A 19,878-nucleotide genomic window follows, 5' to 3' on the forward strand; every position below is an offset into this window, starting at 1 on the left:
ACTACTCTTAATTTCCTTGATTGGCCATAAATGGTGCATTTTCCTGTAGGGACCTTTACTTTTTAACTGGGATAAATCTTTGCAGAGAGATATTAAGTAGCTCATTAAAGTTATGTAATTCCATCTCTATTATCCACAGTTACCTTAATTTCCTAATTCACTTTAGTTAGATCTGTCTTCATGCCTTTATTATTACTTTCATTCAGGTTTCAAACACTAGTCTTATTCCCTTAAAAAACAAGCATGAAATTTTATTATGTTGTGATAACTGTTACCTTAATGTTCCTTCCCTATCAGGTTATTGATTAATCCTTCTCATTGCTCATTGCTAAGTCCAGAATAACCTACTCCCTAGTTGGCTCTACAGCATGCTGCTTTAAGAAATTGTCCTGAATATATTCAATGAACCTTTTCTCTAGTTACCTGTGCCAACCTGATTTCTCTAAACTACAGGTAAATTAAAAACACCCATGATTATTGTGGCATGTTTCCTACATGCACATTTATAACATCCTGTAAGGTGCATCAGCAACTTTGATGACATGCCCATGTATTTTGATACGCTCACCAGTAGAGTGGAATAGGTTGTAAATGACAGGACAGGAAAAGTCAAGATTCCCAGTGGTAATAGGCTACATGGTTTGATAAACAAAATTAAAGTTTGAGTGTTTTCAAGTATAAAACTATACTGATTTCTAAGTTCACTACAGGAGTTTTTGTGCATGTTAATGATAATGATCAGATAGATGAAGGTGGAATGAAGTTAGAGACTCATAATTTATAGGGATCCAGTGTCTTTCATAAATAATGCAGCTCATTAGTGTGGGACATGTTCAGATCTCATATAACCAATGAAATCACAAAGTGCCTGCGAAGAAATAACATCCACATTGCAGTTACAGAGTGAACTAATGCCTGTAGCGTAATTGTTGGATGTGTGCCTTCATACGCCATTCAACAATTATGTTCTCCTTGAATGGAATAGGTGGTGGCTGATGGAGCAAAACCCTGTATCAAGAGTAGAAATGTCCCACTGACTGACAATGTCAAGGTGGAATAAGATTATTGGTGAGCTCTTACGAAAACAGCACCAGTGACATTAGTTATACTTATGAGTTGAGGACTGAGAGGGGCACATAGATCCCTTGTAACTCCCTGAAATGATCTGCTCACAAATTAAATTTTAGCTGTAACATTTATGGGTACCAGGATAGGATTGCCATTCGATTCCTGTGACTGTAAGTTCACATCCAGCAGTAGGCATAGATGTGCCACAATGGTTCAGGGCATCATTAGCATTCACCTTTACCAGGTCTCAATCATTTTCAGATAGGTGCATCTAACCCTGTAGATTCTACTCCATACCAGATCTCTCCTCCTCTGTAGTGGATCTTGATCTGCTGCTCCTCCCTCTGGTGATGATAAAGAATGTGGGGAATAAATAGTGACATCTCGAAAAATGTCCATATTACAGAGGAGGAGGTGCTGGATGTCTTAAAACACATAAAGGTGGATAAATCCCCAGGACCTGAACTCTGTGGGAAGCGAGGGAAGTGATTACTGGGTCCCATGCTGATTTTTATCATTGATAGCCACAGGTGAGGTGCCAGAAGACTGGAGGTTGGCTAATGTGTTGCCACTATTTAAGAAAGGTGGTAAGAAAAAGCTGGGGAATTGTAGACCATTAAGCCTGACATCAGTGGTGGGCAAGTTGGAGGGAATCCTGAGGGATAGGATTTACATGTATTTGGAAAGACAAGGACTGATTAGGGATAGTCAACATAGCTTTGTGCATGGGAAATCGTGACTCACTAACTTGATTGAGTTTTTGAAGTTATGAAGAGGATTGATGAGGGCAGAGCAATGGACATGATCTAGAAGGACTGCAGTAAGGTGTTCAATAAGATTTCTCCTGGTTAGCAAGGTTAGATCTGGTTACAGAATTGGCTTGAAGGTAGAAGACAGAGGGTGGTGGAGGGTTGCTTTTCAGGCTGGAGGCCTGTGACCAGCGGTATGCCACAAGGTTTGGTGCTGGGTCCACTGTTTTTCATCATTTATATACATGCCTTGGATGTAAACATAAGAGGTATGTTTAGTAAGTTTGCAGATGACACCAAATTTGGAGGTGTAGTGGACAGTGAAGAAGATTACCTCTGAGTACAACCGGACCTTGTCAGATGGGCCAATGGGCCATGGAGTGGCAGATGGAGTTTAACTTAGATAAATATGAGATGCTGCATTTTGGAAAGGCAAATCAGGGCAGGACTTATACACTTAATAGTAAGGTCCTGGGGAGCGTTGCTGAACAAAGAGACCTCAGAGTGCAGGTTCATAGCTCTTGAAAGTGGAATTCCAGGTAGACAGTATAGTGAAGAAGGCATTTGATATGCTTGTTTTTACTGATTAGTGTTTTGAGTATAGGAATTGGGAGGTCATGTTGTGGCTGTACAGGACATTGTTTAGGCCACTTTTGGAATACTGCACGCAATTCTGGTCTCCCTGCTATAGAAAGGATGTTGTGAAACTAGAAAGGGTTCAGAAAAGATTTACAAGGATGTTGCCAGGGTTGGAGGGTTTGAGCTGTAGGGAGAGGCTGAACAGGCTGAGGCTATCTTCCCTGGAGCAGTGGAGGCTGAGAGGTAACCTTATAGAAGTTCATAAAATCATGAGAGACATGGTTAGGGTGAATAGCCAAGGTCTTTTCCTGGGGTAGGGGATTCCAAACTAGAGGGCATCGGTTTACGTTGAGCGGGGCAAGATTTAAAAGGTGACCTAAGAGGCAGTCTTTTTCACGCAGAGGATGGTGCAATTATGGAATGAGCTGCCAGATGAAGTGGTGGAGGCTCATACAATAACAACATTTAAAAGGAATCTGAATAGGTACATGAATAGGAAGGATTTAGAAGGATATGGTCCAAATGCTGGCAAATGGGACTAGATTAATTTAGGATGTCTGGTCGGCATGGACCGAAGGGGTCTGTTCCCATTCTCTACAACTCTATGACTCTATGACTGTGTGGCTGTTCTTGATGTTGCAGATGCAATAGTTTCTGATCTCTTCAGGCAGTTTCTTTGCAGTAACAGGACAATAATTGCTAGATTGATCATAAGAGGAATTGCTGGATTGATCTCTGCCACTTTTTCTTAGGATGCAGCAGATCTATGAGATCAGCAAGAGAAAGTACACAGTCTCGGCAAAGGCATACTTCACTATTGGCATCCTTTCCGATTGAACCCTAGTTTATGCCCTTCCAGGGGGTAAAGTTACATCTGGTCAAACAAAACGCACACTGATCAATTCTGCCTTGTTTTGTACATTAAGAGGTCTGGTCCTTGCCATCAACTGCATTGGAGTCCCCAAGTACTACTGCAGGATTATCTTCAACAATCTTCTATCACCGAACAATCTTCCATCCCATGCACATTAATCATCCTGACCTCGAGTAAGGCAGCCCAAGAAGATATGCATGTGGCCTTGGTGTGAAACAGCTGCCTGGAGGGGCCCCCTTCCATTATCAACCCCTCCTCATCCAAACCTTCCATAACAGTTCTGATCTAGCAGGTTTTGTGTTTTGTGTGAAGATTTAGCAACAGTAAAGTGATCCCTTGACTGTGTGTCTTTCCCAATGGGGAAGGTGAGGTACTGAGGAAGTGTGCCTTGATCTTGTTGACTTCAGAGATCACATAATGTATGTCAGGGTAACTTCATAACAGCAGGCGAGAATTGGGCATTATGAAGATTGTTCCCTTTGGATCTGTTTTATCAGTACTGTTTTCCTTCACAGCCTTAAGTGTTTTGCTTCTTTCTTGTGAATTTTTTGGCAATTATGATTAATCACTCAGGATTGCCTTGAAGCTTGACACATTGGCTTTGCATCAACACACATTCATCCATTGCATTCAGAGCTACCTCTTTGAAAGAACTCCATAGTTCCTCCATTCTCATCATTCATACTTGAGTCTTCCATGTCCACAGTGACAATCCTTTAAAGTTGGCCACCCCAAAAACTGGGAAAGTTGTTTGAGTTTTAATAACCTCTCTGGTTATTGTAATGTCAAATGTGATCACATTATAATTATTGGAACTTAAAGCCTTTGTGCTGGTGATTTGACCATGCGTATTACTCATAATCAAATCCAGAATGTTTTCTCTGTTTTTTGGCTCTTTTACAAACTGAGTCATGAAACAGCCTCTAATCTTCTATTAACTCTCAGAATACTTTCCCTATTTTACAAGTTGATGTACTAATGTCTCAGTCAACTTTTGCTAACCTAAAATTTTTATCTACTGGATATTTCTAATCAACCTGTTAAGGCATGTTATGGCACACATCTGGCACTAGGTAGGACTGAACTCAAGTCTCCTGGCCTAGAGGTACGGATCTACCACTGCACCAGAAAAGCCCCTAAACTTTCAGCTACTACAACTGGACCCTCATCAGTCATCATTTGTATCTCTTTTTGTAATGATGCCTTTCACCCTGGCTAAGTAGTCTTCAGCATATCACCACTAATAACTTATTCTGTTATTAATCATTAGCTCAACCAAAAGCAACTCTGGTTTTGCTCTCATCTTTTATCAGGCTTCACTTGACTGAACCTCAAGGATCAATTTTATATACAACACCAACCATCTTCATTTCTCTCAGTAGTGATTATTCTGAACAATTTATATCCTTTCAGAGATACAATCCATTCATGGGAATCATTTTGCAATGTTTCTATGATGCTAACAATGTCCAATAAATGCCTAATGGATCTTCCAGATCATGTATCTTATTTTTTAAACTTGTTGTACCAATAAAAACACTGTTCAGTGTTATTTTATCTGTCAGAAAATGTCAGAAGTGGAGCTGTTTATTTGCTGAAAGTACGGTGTTCAGTTCTTTCGAAATGTGTCAGATAATGAAACTGACTCTGCCCACATGCAGCACAAGCCAGTGGAAGTCTGATATAATGCAGATCAATGTACCGTGAATTTATTTGTAATGCAGAGTCTCTCAGCTCCCACATGAAGTAAATCTCATTGGTCTGCCCTGACCTGAATGCCTACCCATCCCACATCCCCGGCCAAACCAGACTCCCTGCACCCACTCCCAACCCTGAACTCCTTTGGTCTCAACCTCATCCCCAACTCCCCTCTCAGACCCATTTGACTGGACACTGACCAACTAAACCCCAGAAACATCTACCCATTCACCCAACTCTGCCTCATATACCTACTTCACATGCATACTTTGTCTCTGTGGATTTTCACGTTGCATGAATGGGAAATAGATTACATTTTTGTTCATTTCATTCTGACTCTAAGCATGCATCCTATATAATTCTAGCATGGCTGCAGACCAGAAATGCAAATATGTAGCTGTGCAGGTAAACAAACCCCAGGATCTGGTCAAGATACATCTGAAATCTTTAGAGGAAATTGTAGAGAAAATTACAGGATGTCTTGCCTAATCCTCCTAAAGATCGCCAAATGCTAGGAAAGTGTCTGGCAGCTAAAAGAAGGCAGATAATATATCAATTTTAATTTTTTTAAGAAGGAGAAAATTTTTTTAAGAAGGAACAACACACTAGTGAGTTTGGAATCCATTGTGAGTAAAATAATGGAAGCCCTTACTAAACATATGATCCTCAAAGCTTGGGATAGAAATAAAATTCTGAAAGATCTGGGTTCATGGAGGGACATAGTTTTCTTTGGAGAGTATGGCGAAGGAGCATAATAGCAATAATGAAATGAACGTGGGAAACTTGATTTCCAATAAGATATTTAATACAGATCCTATGGGAAAGTTGCACTGAAAATATGAAAAGTGGAAATTCAGTGTAAATGTTTACAATGGACATGTAATTGATTGACTGGTAGAATGCAGATTGTTATCAGTTGGGACAATATGGGCAATCCTGTTCCACAGGAGATCTGATTTAGAATCTCGCTTGCTAAATATTTTCATAAAAGAGCCACAGACACAGTAACAAAATTTGCAAATGATACAAGTCTATTGATAGTGATCGACTCTAAAGCTGAACAGAACAAGTTACAAGAGGATTTGAAAATACTTGGGATTTGGATAGACAGGTGACAAGTTCAATTCAATACAGAGAAGCTGTGTTTTATATGGGGACAGAAATTGAAGAAGGAGTTATAATATAAATAGAAATAATTGTGCATGGGAAAATGAAACAAAATCCACTGGTTTCGGATTGGCATTAAATTGAAGCTATCCCAAAGATACATGCTGGGATTGCATAAAAATATATCAGTTGTTGGGTTATATTAAAGGTCAAAAAATAAAGTAACACTGACAATTTATAAATCCTTAGCGTAACAATCATTGCATACGGAGATAGTAAGAACTGCTGATGCTGGAGTCTGAGATAACACAGTGTGGAGCTGGAGGAACACAGCAGGCCAGGCAGCATCAGAGGAGCAGGAAAGTTGATGTTTTGGGTCAGGACCCTTCTTCAGAAATGGGGAGGGGTTAGGGAGCTCAATAATAAATAGAGAGGAGGGGTGGGGCTGGGGAAGGTAGGTGGGATAGTGATAGGTGAGTGCAGGTAGGGAATGATGGGGATTGGTCAGTGAGGTGGGAGGAGCAGATAGATGGGAGAGAAGATGGGCAGATTTTGTCAGGTCAAAGAGGCAGGGATGAGATGGAGGGCTGGACATGGAATGAGGCTGGGGGTGGGAGATTTTGAAACTGATAAAATCCACATTTAGGCCATTGGGCTGTAGGGTCCCAAGATGGAATGTGAGGTGCTGCTCCTCCAGTTTTGGGGTGGCATCATTGTGACACTGGAGGATGCCCAGGATGGGCATGTTACCCAGGGAGTGGGAGGGGGAGTTAAAATGGTTCACGACCAGAAGGTGTTGTCGTTTGTCATGAACAGAGTGCAGGTGCTCTACAAAGTGGTCTCCGAGCCTCCGCTTGGTCTCACTGATGTAGAGTAGGCCACATCGGGAGCAGCAGATGCAATAGACCACATTGGTGGACATGCAGGTGAACCTCTGTCTGATGTGGAAGGTTTGTTTGGTGCCTTGAATGGAGGTGAGGCGGGAGTGTAGGGGCAGGGAAAGGTGCCAGGGGTGTGGTGGGGCTAGTGGGGAGTGTGGAGCGGACGTGGGAGTCGCAGAGAGAACATTGCGTATAGCTCTAATTGCCACAATACAAATAGAAATTTTCAACTTTGAAAGAACACAGGAAACAGACACTAGAATGGAGAGAAAAAAACAGAACCAGTTCTGAGTAAGGGTCACTGGACCTGAAACATTAACTCTGATTTCTCTTCACAGATGCTGCCAGACCTGGTGAGCTTTCCAGCAACTTCTGTTTTTGTTTCTGATTTATAGCATATGCAGTTCTTTTGATTTTTATCAGAATGGAGAGATTGGATTATGAACAGCATTCATATGTTCTCATGGAGAAAGGGAAGGGTGAAAGGTGACATGATTACTGGTTTAGGATTTTAAAGGGATTACATATTGTAGACTACAACAAGCTTTTTCACCTTGCAGAATCAGATGTTAGGGATGATGCTTGAATAGGGGTAAATTCAAAACTAATTTGCAGAATCATGATTTCAATGTGAAACGGTAAGAGTATAGTGATTGAATTGGTGCAGTTGATGACAAATCATTGAATGCAAATTAAATACTTTTATTTCAGAAAATAATATTTTAGGATACAAGATATGATACATGACAGTTGGTAAGTGTAGTATGTTTGTGAAAAAAAAAGGCAAGGTTGGACCAAAGGTGACCAAAGCATTCCACTATCTTGTCTCTTGTCTTATTCTCTTGGAACCTAACTGTTTGATCACCATGACAAGTAAACAAGTCCATTATTATTGTTTCATATGTATTGTAGAATGCAAGCTATTTAGATAGTGAGATAACAAGGTGTAGAGCTGGATGAACACAGCAGGCCAAGCAGCATCAGAGGAGCAGGAAAGCTGACGTTTCGGGTCTGGACCCTTCTTCAGAAATGTTCCTACGGGCAGTTTCTACTATCTCTGGATAGATAGTGGCTTTTTTTAAAATATGGCAACTCCTCATAAGAGAAGAACATTGATTGACCATCTCATTGTATTTGGGGTTTACACTCTACCTTGAGGAATTCATGCAGCAATATTCTGAGGCTCGGATAATTGTTCTCCATTAGATCCATCTTATGTTGTGTCAATGAAAAGCTTCATCTTTCCTCATTGATATCAGTTTTATTGGGTGAGAGAGTTATCTTTCAGAATCAATACTGGCTTCCTGCAGGAGGCAAAAATGTTTTTGAATATGTAGTTGGTGATTGGCAGAGTTACGGGTGTTGCCTTGTTTCTTTTAGAGAAAGAGTTGGAGAACTCCACCTTACTGCCATGTCACAGTGCCCAATGAGCACTGCTGGTATCCACATGGAACTTATGGTGCAAGTCGTGACTGATGATGGTTGTTAGAGATGATACTAAGTTGTTTGGAGGAAATGACAAAGAAAACCACATGTTAGCTACCTGCCTTGAAATTGTTTTACTTTTGCTAAGTGTTGGTTTTAAGGAGTTTTAAGGTGGGATCCTCAACAGCAGGGAGGCAAGTGCGAGGCTGGAAGGAGACATGGTAATCAGAAACAGCAAGTTGAATAGACAGGTCAGGCTGGAACAGGACAGGAAACGAGGAATGCCTGTTGGATTAAATTGCATCTATTTCAATGCAAGAGGGCTAACAGGTAAGGCCGATAAACTCAGGGCATGGATAGGTGCGTGGTGCTGGGATATCATTCCCATTACAGAAATATGGCTAAGGGAGGGACAGGAATGGCAGCTTAATGTGCCAGGGTACAAGTGCTTTAGGCAGGACAGAGATGGAGGAAAGAGGGGAGGGGGAGTTGCTTTTTTGATTGAGGGGAGTATCACAGCAGTAGTCTGAGATGAAATAACCAAGGGATCATCCAGTGAGGCTTTCTGGGTGGAGCTCAGAAATAAGAAGGGGATGGTGATGTAATTGGGGTTGTACTATAGGCCCCCAAATAGTCAACGGGAATTAGATGAACAAATATGCAGGGAGATTGCAGAGACTTGTAGGGGAAATAGGGTTGTCATAGTGGGGGAATTTAATTTTCCTAAAAAATTAGATGGGGTGGAATTTGTTAAATGTGTTCAGAAAAGTTTCCCTAAGCAGGGTATAGAGGGTCTTACTCAGGAAGGAGCAAAACCTGACTTACTCTTGGGAAATAGGGCAGGACAGGTGACTGAGGTGACAGTGAGGGAGCACTTTGGAGAAGGGCAGAACTGGTCCACAATTTCAAGTTTGCAACTGGGGCAAGGTGAATTTTGCTGGAATTAGACAGGAGCTTGCAGGGGTTGATTGAAGTAGTTTGTTCGCAGGCAAAGGAACCTCTGGCAAGTGGGAGGCCTTTAAAAGTGTGATAGCTAGAGTTCAAGGTCTATATGTTCCTGTTAGGGTGAAGGGCAAGGTTGGCAGATGTAGGGAACCCTGGATGACAAGAGAAACTGAGGCTTTGATCAGAATAAAGGAGGCGTGGCTCAGGTACAGGCAGCTAGGATCAGTACAGGAGTTTACTGAAGAAGGAAATCAGGAGGGTGAAAAGGGGGCATGAGATAGCTTTGGCTGAGAAGATTAAGGTGAATCCAAAGAGATTCTTTAAGTAGGTTAAAGGAAAAAGAATGAGTAGAGAGAGAAAAGATCCCTCAAGGACCAAAATAGACATGTACGTGTGGAACTGCAGGAGATGGGCAAGGTCCTTAATGAATATTTCTCCTCTGTGTTTACCATGGAGAAAGACATGAAGACTTGGGAACTTGGGGACAGTCCTTATCACAATAGAGGAGGTGTTGAAAGTATTAGAGTGTATGAAAGTGGATAAATCTCTTGGTCCTGATCAGATATATCCAAGAACCCTGCAAGAGGCTAGAGAAGAAATTGTGGGGGCCCTGGCTGATATACTTGCACCATTATTAGCCACGGGTGAGGTCCCGGAAGGCTGGAGGGTAGTGAATATTGTGCCCTTATTGAAGAAGGGCTGCAAAGAAAAACCTGGGAATTACAGACCAGTAAGCTTAACATCTGTGGTAGGTAAGTTACTTGAGAAGATTCTGAGGGATAAGATATATATGCATTTAGAAAGACAGGGCTTGATTTGGAGTAGTCAGCATGGCTTTGTGCGTGGTAGATCATGTCCCACAAATTTGTTAGAGTTCTTTGATAAAGTGACCAGGAAGGTTGATGAGAGCAGGGCAGTAGATGTAGTCTACATGGATTTTAGTAAGGCTTTTGATAAGGTTTCACATGGTAGGCTGCTCTGGAAGGTTAGATTGTGTGGAATTCAGGGACAGCTGGCAGATTGGGTACACAGTTGGGTTGATGGTAAGAAGCAGATTAATAGTGGAAGGATGCTTGTCGGACTGGAGGCCTGTGACTAATGGTGTGCCTCAGGGGTCGGTGCTGGGCCCATTGTAGTTTGTTATCCACATCAACGAATTGGATGAGAATGTAGAAGGCATGATTAGTAAGTTTGTGGATGACACTAAAATTGGCGGTATCGTGGACAGTGAGGAAGGTTATCAGAAATTGCAGAAGGATCTTGATCAGCTGGGGAAGTGGGCTGAAAAGTGACGAATGGAATTTAATATAGATAAGTGTGAGGTGTTGCAATTTGAAAAGTCAAATCAAGGTAGGAATTTCATGGTGAATGGTAGGGCCTGAAGCAGAGTAGTGGAACAGAGAGACCTTGGAGTGCAGGTGCACGGTTCTCTGAAAGTGGAGTCACAGGTAGACAAGGCAGTGAAAAGGCTTTTGACACACTGACCTTTATCATTCAGGCCAATGAGTACAGAAGTTGGGAAGTTATGTTGCAGTCGTACAGGATGTTGGTGAGGCCGCACTTGGAATATTGTGTTCAGTTCTGGTCACATTGCAACAGGAAGGATGTTATTAAACTGGAAAGAGTGCAGAAGAAATTTACAAGAATGTTGCCAGGACTCAAAGGATTGAGTTATAGGGAGAGGTCGGGCAAACTAGGACTTTTTTCTTTAGAGCGTAGGAGATTGAGGGGCGATCATAAAGAAGTGTATAAAATCATAAGACGCATGGATAGGATGAATGCACCCAGTCCTTCTCCCAGGGTTGGGGAATTAATGACTACAGGGCATCCGTTTAAGGTAAGAGTGGAAAGAATACATGGGAACCTGAGGGGCAACTTTTTTTTTAACAAAGAGGGTGGCATGCATATAGAATGAGCTGCCAGCAGAAGTGGTTGAGGCGGGTGCATTAACAATATTTAAAATGTATTTGGGTGAATACATGGATTGGAAAAGTTTAGAAGGATATGGGCCAAGTGTTGGGAAATGGGGTCAGCATGGATGGACTTTTTGGTTGACATGGACCCGTTTGGGCCGAAGAGCCTATCTCCGTGCTGTAGATCTCTATGACACTATGAGTTAAGTCAGTTATCTGAATGAGTAATTTGGCAGGTTTTGTGGTGAGGATAGTGGTGGTGTCAACAACTTACACAGTTTTTACTCAAGCTGTATAGTGATGAACTACAAATATTTTACTTATTTACATCGGAAACTCAAAAATAACTCCCTCTGGCTGTTGGCATGACTTTCCAGTGTAACCATGGCATAACTGATACGGATGAAACTTATGGTTTAATGCCAGTCCCAATATTCAAAGATCCAGGTTGGTCGGCACAACATTATTTGCCAAAGGGCCTGTACTGTACTGTACTGATCCATGTTCTATAAGCTCAGTCTAAAAACCTAAGAACAACCCCATGCCCATCAATTCTGAGGCTTGTGAGATTCTTTCTTCTCTCAAACTCACCTTCAGAATATGGTGAAAGCAGGAACAGGGTATTGAGTTGGATTATCCTTGATTATACTGAGTGGCAGAGCAAGCTCAAAAGGCCAAATGGCCTACTCTGCTCTTGTTTATCAATGATCTGACTTTGTGCAAGGTTTAGTTTACGAGAACTCTCAAATTAAGGAAAATCCAACTCCAGAACTGACCACAGCCTGTTCCAATTATTAGCCTTGTAAGGAACATGTCAGAATCAAGACTAGCTTCTTACAGAAAGTACAATTGATTTCCAACATCATTCAGGAACACCCGATGCAGGCTGGCAGGGTCTATCTTGGACTTTAGTTGCAGCCCTTCCACTATAATGGAAGAGCAATTTTGACTTTGGTCAATAGTGATTATCAATTGGCCACCCAATAGAGATCTCTTTCAATTTATAGTCAATTCAAATGAAAATTAGGAAAGATATATAATAGGCAGCTTACCATTATCTCCAGTTTTTACCCTTTTTGGCAAAGTTATGAACATAAGAAGGAGGAGCAGAAGTAGACCATCAGCTTCTCACACCTGGCCCACCATTTAATATGGTCTCAATATGGACTTTACTAATTTCAAAATCTCCCCAGCATCGGCTTCATCCCATGACCAACCCTCCATCTCATCCCTGCCTCCTTGACCTATCCATCTTCTCTGTCACCTATCCACTCCTCACACCTCACTGACCAATCCCCACCACTTCCTACCTGCACTCACCTATCACCATCCTACCTAATTTCCCCAGCCCCAACCCTCCTCTCTTTATTTATTTCAGAGCTCCCTTTCCCTCCCCCGTTTCTGAAGAAGGGTCCTGACCCGAAACGTTACCTTTCCTGCTCCTCTGATGCTGCCTGGCCTGCTGTGTTCCTGTAGCTGCACGCTGTGTTACCACCATTTAATAAAATCATTATTGATCTGCTTGGAATCTCAAATTCCTACCTCTGCTAATAATTTACCCTGTTGCATATCAAGAATCTATCTGTCTTTAAAAAATTCAAAGGCTGTTTCCGCCCCTTATGAGAAAGTGATTTCAAAGACTCATAAACCTCTGTGTGAAAAAAGACTTCAGCTAATTTCAGTTTGAAGTGGGTGAGCCCTTATTTAGAAACAGTGACCCCTCATTGCCCATAAGGAGAAACATCATCTGCTCATCTGCCATGTCGAGACCACCCAGAATCATCTAAATTTCAAGCAAGACAGCTTTACTCATCTAAATTCAGTGGAAAAAAACATACACTGTCAAACTCACCCATTCCAGGTATTTTCTGAACTGCTTCCAATGCATTTAAATCATCCTTTAAAAAAGATGACGGTTGCTTTACACAGGAGTCCAGTTAGATGTGAGAATTAGTTTGAATTGCAGAAAAAATAAGTTAAAACCATCCTCATTGGAGTTGTGTCAGGAAGACATTGAGCATTGATTTCTACAGGCTTGGATGTCAAGTGAGTTGAAACTATCCTGACTAAATATAGATCTTAATAGAACTCCCTAAGTGAAGTGAACTCTTGAAGTGAGAGTAACAGTTGAGTACCATTTAGTGATGAGATTTTGGCCTGGGTGAATTGGAGACAACACATACTCATTTTATACAGTATCCTGACAGCTAACATGAATGTGATTCAAACCCAAATTCAGGAAATGATAGGCCACCGTGACAGTTCACCTTATCAGCTAGCCTTCCAATGGAATGTGAACATATACCAAGCAATTGCACAAGTACAATAATGAATTAATAGATTTTCTTTTGATTACTTTTAATTTTATGAATGAAAAGAAGTTTTAGTTGTATCACAAATGCTAACATCTCTGCCATATACTCAACATGAAATTAATTGAATATTAGAAGAAGATCACATTGTATGAAAAGATATTTTTGCGGCCTAGAGTATAAACACACAAGGCCGGAGGCAGTTTAGTTTTGACTGAAATGGTGGTATTGATTCTTCCATCTGTTCTATATCTCTGACAGAGAGTTCTGAAATGTAATGTTTGTTAAATATGTGCTCACTTCTTTAAAAAGAAATTAAATGAATATCAAATTTAGAACAATGTAAATGTACGGAATTACAGTAGATTTCAAAGAAGGTTATACTTCTACTCTTACCGTAATACTAAGACTGCAGATGTTTTTGACAAATTAATGATAATTATTTTATAGTTTAAGTTGACAGCTTCCTCCTGCAGAGGCTCTTTCAGCAGTACAGTAAACAGCTTCAGTTCAGCTCTGTATGAAAAGGTTGGAACTTATAAAACAGCATTGGCTGCATGCTATGTCAGCAACATGGCACGTTAAGGAACTCTAGTGCACAATGGCAGTTATATAGTGCTTGATCTGCAATAATTGGAGCATTATAAAGAGGGAAACTAGCATTCAGTTGATCAGCCATAGTATACAGCTACTACGTACAGGAGTTAATCCTACATGCTACTGGGAATGGGCACGACCTGCCAGTGCCTTAGTTCCCAACTTCACCATCCCTGTCCATCTCTCCCCTCCCAGGAGTGACATGCAACCCCTGGCAAACAAGGTGTGAGTGAGCATGGATGAGCCTCCTCCTGTCAATCATCTGGAAAGAAATGCTGCCCCTGTGACCTCAATAGGTTCCTCCATCTCCCAAAGCGACATATGTGTAAATCATGAGGCAGACCTTACAGCCTTTATTTATTATTTTGTTTACGTTCAAGTACTTCATGGAATGTGGGCATTGATTGCTATTGCCAGCATTTATTGCCCATTCCTAAATTGGTGGTGGTGAGCTAGATTACTGCAGTCTTTGTAGAGCAGGAATACCTACTATTGCTGTTAGGAAGTGAGTTCCATGATTTTGACCTGATAACAGTAAAGGAACAGTGGTACAGTCCCAAGTCAGGATGGTATGTAGCTTGGAGGGGAACTTGCAGTGGTTGGTGTTCCCTTGCATCTATTGCCTGGTCCTACTAAGTGTTGGAGAGCATAAATTTATAAGGTACTGTTGAAAGAGATTTGGTGGATTGCTGTAGAGCATCTTGTAGAGGGTACAAATTGCTGCTACTTTGCACTGGTGGCAGAGAGAGTTATTTTTTAAGCTGGTGGATGTGGGTGCCACTCAGATGGGCTATTTTATCCTGGATGTCAAGCTTTTTGAATGTTGTTGGAGGTGCACATATCCAGGCAAGTGGAGATTATTCCAGTGATTTGTAGGCGGTGGGCAGGCTTTGGGAAATCGGGAGGTCAGTTACTCACTGTTAGACTGTAACCTGTTCTTGTAGTCACTGCACATAAATGAATAGTCCATTTCAGTTTCAAGATGTTGACATAAAGCATTAAATAACTGAATGGCAAGGGGGGATGGTTAGATTTCTTCCCTTTGAAGAGACATCAATATCCATCTCCTTCCTCCCTTTGCCTCTGCAGATTTATTGTCGACATCGCATAGTTTTGACACTGTGTGCTACTGCGTTTGATTTAATATTGATCTGGGGTTCTCATCATTCCTCCTGCTCTAAATAGAAACCACTCTCAGAGTTTCACTCTTAATTGACTGGCTCCTGAAAAAATTAACCCAGAAAAATCAGCTTTCACAGGGTCATGTTGTGGACTTGGATTTGGTCTTGCTGCTCCATCAATAACCCAGCTGAACCTTTTATGGAACAGTATATGTGGTCTCTACCCACTCCACTAAAAGTGTGATATTTTGATTTCAGCTTTAAGATTCTCTGTTTCTCTCTCCGTAGATGCTGACTTGCCAGCTGAGTATTTCTAGTACTTTCTGTTTTTATTTCAGTAGTCACTGGATATCCAAACTTATAAAACAGATTGGGACATACCTAGGCAGAAAATTGGATAGAGAAACCTGTCACTGTTGCGAATACACATCGGTATAACTATAGGAATATAAAAAGGAAAAGAAAGAGAGTGCTTGAAAAACGAGCAGCAATTAAGAGTCAGATTTTTCCCATTGGGACGAAGAGTTAGCATCAGAAATTTTTCCACTCAACAGACCTATCTTCTTTAAAAGCATCCCCATAAATTATGTGTTGGTTGAAGCAAGGGCCTATACTTTCAGGGGCAGTTTGAAAGAGGCAAGAGAGGGCAACTTGGGCTTGTTAGAAGGTCCACCTCAGTTTTCTGAGTCTTGGACACTCTAGATCTCCCACCTGCCCCATGTCCCTCATACTCCTAATGCAACCTCCATATGCCATAACCACTACCGACCACAAAATCTCTGTATGCCGACACTTCAAATCCCCGTACATGCCAACTCTAAGCCCCTGTACCCTCACACGCCCCACATGTCCTGCATGCCACCTTCACTTCCCTTCTTCCCCTCATTCCTTCATGCTATCTTCATAGTTACTTACTCAGTATCTATTGTGGGCATACCTTAGGATCTATGTAGAGATGGAATCATCTTCTAACAATTAAGACAGTTCTCATTCACACACACATGATACTGAAATAGCTATCATTCATAAAGCCCTTTCAAAAAAGAAAACTGCTTGTTGTAAAAACAAATGTTTATCACAGTTAATCCTTTAATTATTTTTTCCAACTATCAATAAACTGAAAACACTGCACCATGCTGAGATAAATGTTTTTGAAACTTAGCCAAGCATTCATTATGGGCTCAGTTCTAATAAAAACCATAAAAGGAAATGTCAAGAAGAAAGTCTATCCAAACTGTAGGAATACAAGGATAATGGCTTTTTTCCAAACACACCAGATAACCTGTCAAGTACTTGGTATCTCCTGTTATTTTGCTGTATCTGAAAGATGCAGCCTTTTTTCATATTTAAAGAAAGGGATTCAAATTACATCAGGCCGTGATACTTATACAACACTAAAAGTTCTTCAATAATGTTTATGATTCGTCCTTAATATCCTAATTCCCATATTGCAGATTAAGGCCCCTAGTAGTGCAAAAATTGTTAATCTGAGCACTAATTACAAATGGCCCCACCTGGATGATACCTCCTCATCCCTACTGCATATTGCACTTCCTACATGTTCAATCGTCTGCAGTCATTATTGAACAACAGCTGGGAAGACAATGTAATAAAATGATCAGATTTCCCATTATACTACAGCCTCCAAGTCCATACCAATAATAATAGGATCTACTGAAGTGGGAGCTAGATCTACTCATCCAGGAGCCATCTGCCATTTTTACAAGTCTTTCGAGTTAACCTGACCCCATAAAAATATCAAACCTCCGTCAATAGTTGAAAGATTACAGCTTTAAGTGACAATCTTCAATTGTGCCCAAGGTCAAAGGTTGAGGGCAATATTGAATCTGCTAATTATTTCCTCTGTTAACAAAAGAAAGGATGACATACTGACAGTACTGCTGAGCCACCTTAATGCAATAAATCTTTCATTCTCCTACCTCTCTAAATCCAGCTTTTATGTTTGTTTAATTTTAAAAATTAAGGTGGCAGACAATAACAGAATCATTCATGATATAGAAATGAATGATCCAGCATACAGTGTAACTGGACATTGAACAGATATGATTTGTTACCATCAGTAAATGAAAAGGAACCTGGACTTTTTCAAACTGGCGATTTTGGCAGTCACCTTCCGAACTTTTGCATAATTGACGAAGCCTCTTGTGAAAAGCACAAACCCTGGAACACAGAGGGGAGGGGAAAAGTTACATATAGGACTTACTCTTCACAAATCACAAGAAGTACATCAACAGCATACAAGCAGCTTTTATTTTCTGCTGATGACCAGCTGGACAAGGTGGTGCTCTTAAATTGAAATGCTCTTAAATTGATCCACATGTAAGTTAAGATACAGTTTTAGAAAAGGAATTGGAGTTTGTGCTAGGAACAACCAACTGCTGCATCACTTAACAGGTGATTGTCACCTACATTACCTCCCAGTACTCACTAATGAGCCTGCACAGCATTTTGGTGACTGATGATTTATCTAAAGCCCCCTTCTCAGAATGACCAGCTGATTGGGGGTCTACATGTTGCAGACACTTTTGAGTGCTATTTGAAGGTACACTGCTGTTCGTGGTTTGCTTGCTATTGGAGATTTTAAACATATCTGGGACGACTTGTCAAGACTTAGCCAACAGTCTGTCAACATTTATTTGGGAACTTTTCTGATGACTTCACCTTTAAAGAGAGGGTGCTGTGCTACTCAACATATTGAGTGTCTTTCAGGAGTCACAAGGAGAAACAGAATGGTATATTCACCTTGCCAAGAATCCCAATTGGCTCGTAGATGATTTGAAAGGAGGATTTGTGGCTAGGCTGGGCAGCACCAGCTGCTACGGGAGAGAGGGACCGGAGACGGAGGTGGGACCATTCCTACTCTGGGTACAGGGCTTCCTTCATCCTGTCGACTTCCCTCTCCAAGGCCTCCCATCTGAGAAACTGTGTGCCATCTGCTAAGGGCCTTGACCCTTGCTGAAACATTCCTGAGCATATCACACTTTTAGTGGAGTAGGTGGAGACCACATATACTGTTCCATAAAAAGTTCATTGCTTGATCATTGCTTGAATGGTAAACTTGTAGAGTGTCTGTTGTAGCAGATCCAGACAAGTTTAAAATTTGATAATTATCAATCACATTACAAGTAAATTAAACCAGAATTTCAAACAGCTGGGTCTTATTAGCATAGTGACAGATTGATAAGGAAAATAGGTTAAATACTTCCATCAAAATAATCCCTGGTGTTTAAAATTACACTATTTTAACCCTTACCACGAGGAAGTAAAATGGATCTTTACAAAACGTACACAGCAAATTTGGCTAATGTAGAGGTTACGTATTATACAATAATTACGTATTATACAGAATAAAAACTCCTTCAATAGTACTGTATAGTGCATTAGCTTGTCAAAGCACTTTTCCTGAAGACAATGGAGCAAGATTCATGTGCATCAACCAAAAGCAGAGTTATAAACTTGCCAAAATCATCTGGAGATCCCTATGGGAAAGAAAAGGGTTTTTTTCTGAGACAGAAAGACAAAGCTGTTTTACTTTCTAGTATGCCTTCTCTAAACAGAATACCAAAAGCAGCCTTAAAAATTTCTTAATCCAGTCCATATCAGAAAAGCAGTTTACAGCCCATTATTACCACATCTGGAGGGACATACCTATCTCCCAAAAGTAGGTAATTTTGAAACTACATTTCTTTGGTCCTGAGTAAAAAATAACAATTTAATCATAAACTTATGTTTATTTTTGTTGTACCCAGGAAAATGACAGATGGTAACATTAGTAATTTGAAGTATGAGTTGGTCAGATATTTAATAAGTCAATTGACTAAAATCTAAAAAGACAATTAAAAAGAGATTTAGGTACTGAGGTTACCACATGTGCCTTTTTATGTTTTGCACATTCCTATGTTCCTTCAGAATAAAAGTTACAATTTAGAAGAAAAGACATTATGGTTGAGGAGCTCTGTTGATCAGAACGTTGCAAAATAGGGTGAATGTCAAGGTTAAAATGAATTGATACTGAAGGAGTTAAATTCCTTATTTGAGTGGAAAAACTGAGGTACAATTACAATTGGTAATGTGAAATGCAGAGTGAATCTTCATGCAAATGTCTTTTTTTTTCAAATTGAGCACTTGGTTCTTCATGGAGCAGCAATTGGCTTGTTTTCATGAAATCCACAGCCAGAATCATCCCATCCTCCTATTAACTGAAGACAGCCTACAAGATGAGAGAGCTTCCCACCAACGTGGATAAGATTCAATTTAGATTTAGGTTTTATTGCCACGTGTACTCAACTATAGGATACAGGGGTACAGTGAAAAGTGCACAATGTCACCATGCATGGTGCCATCTCATGTACAAAATACGTAGGTACAAGTTTTAGTTACAGAAGTAGAAAAATAAAGACATAACTTCTAAAGTTCAGCACTACAGTCTTCTTCGTTTAAAAGTGGAAAAATAAAGAAATAAAAGTTGAAAAGTCAAACAATATAGTTCTTTCTTAAACTATGGGCCTGCAGACACTCCGAGTTGGGCTTTCTCCAAGACGACTTACTTTCCCTTGTGCTAGGCTTGCTTTCTCGCACTGGGCTAAGA

The 19,878-nt window shown here is 40.7% G+C and overlaps 1 protein-coding gene across 1 annotated transcript in view; it reads right to left on the reverse strand.

The window, feature by feature from the left end:
- Positions 1 to 19,878, reverse strand: part of LOC109935506 (NEDD4 family-interacting protein 1-like) — a 144,770-nt gene that overhangs the window by 26,431 nt on the left and 98,461 nt on the right. Inside the window, exon 3 of the mRNA XM_048602403.1 lies at positions 17,366 to 17,450. Coding sequence (XP_048458360.1) covers positions 17,366 to 17,450 — 85 coding nt within the window. The remainder of the gene's footprint in view (positions 1 to 17,365; positions 17,451 to 19,878) is intronic.

This window comes from Rhincodon typus, chromosome 1, assembly GCF_021869965.1.
Source record: "Rhincodon typus isolate 14 chromosome 1, sRhiTyp1.1, whole genome shotgun sequence".
Taxonomy (NCBI): Eukaryota; Metazoa; Chordata; class Chondrichthyes; order Orectolobiformes; family Rhincodontidae; genus Rhincodon; species Rhincodon typus.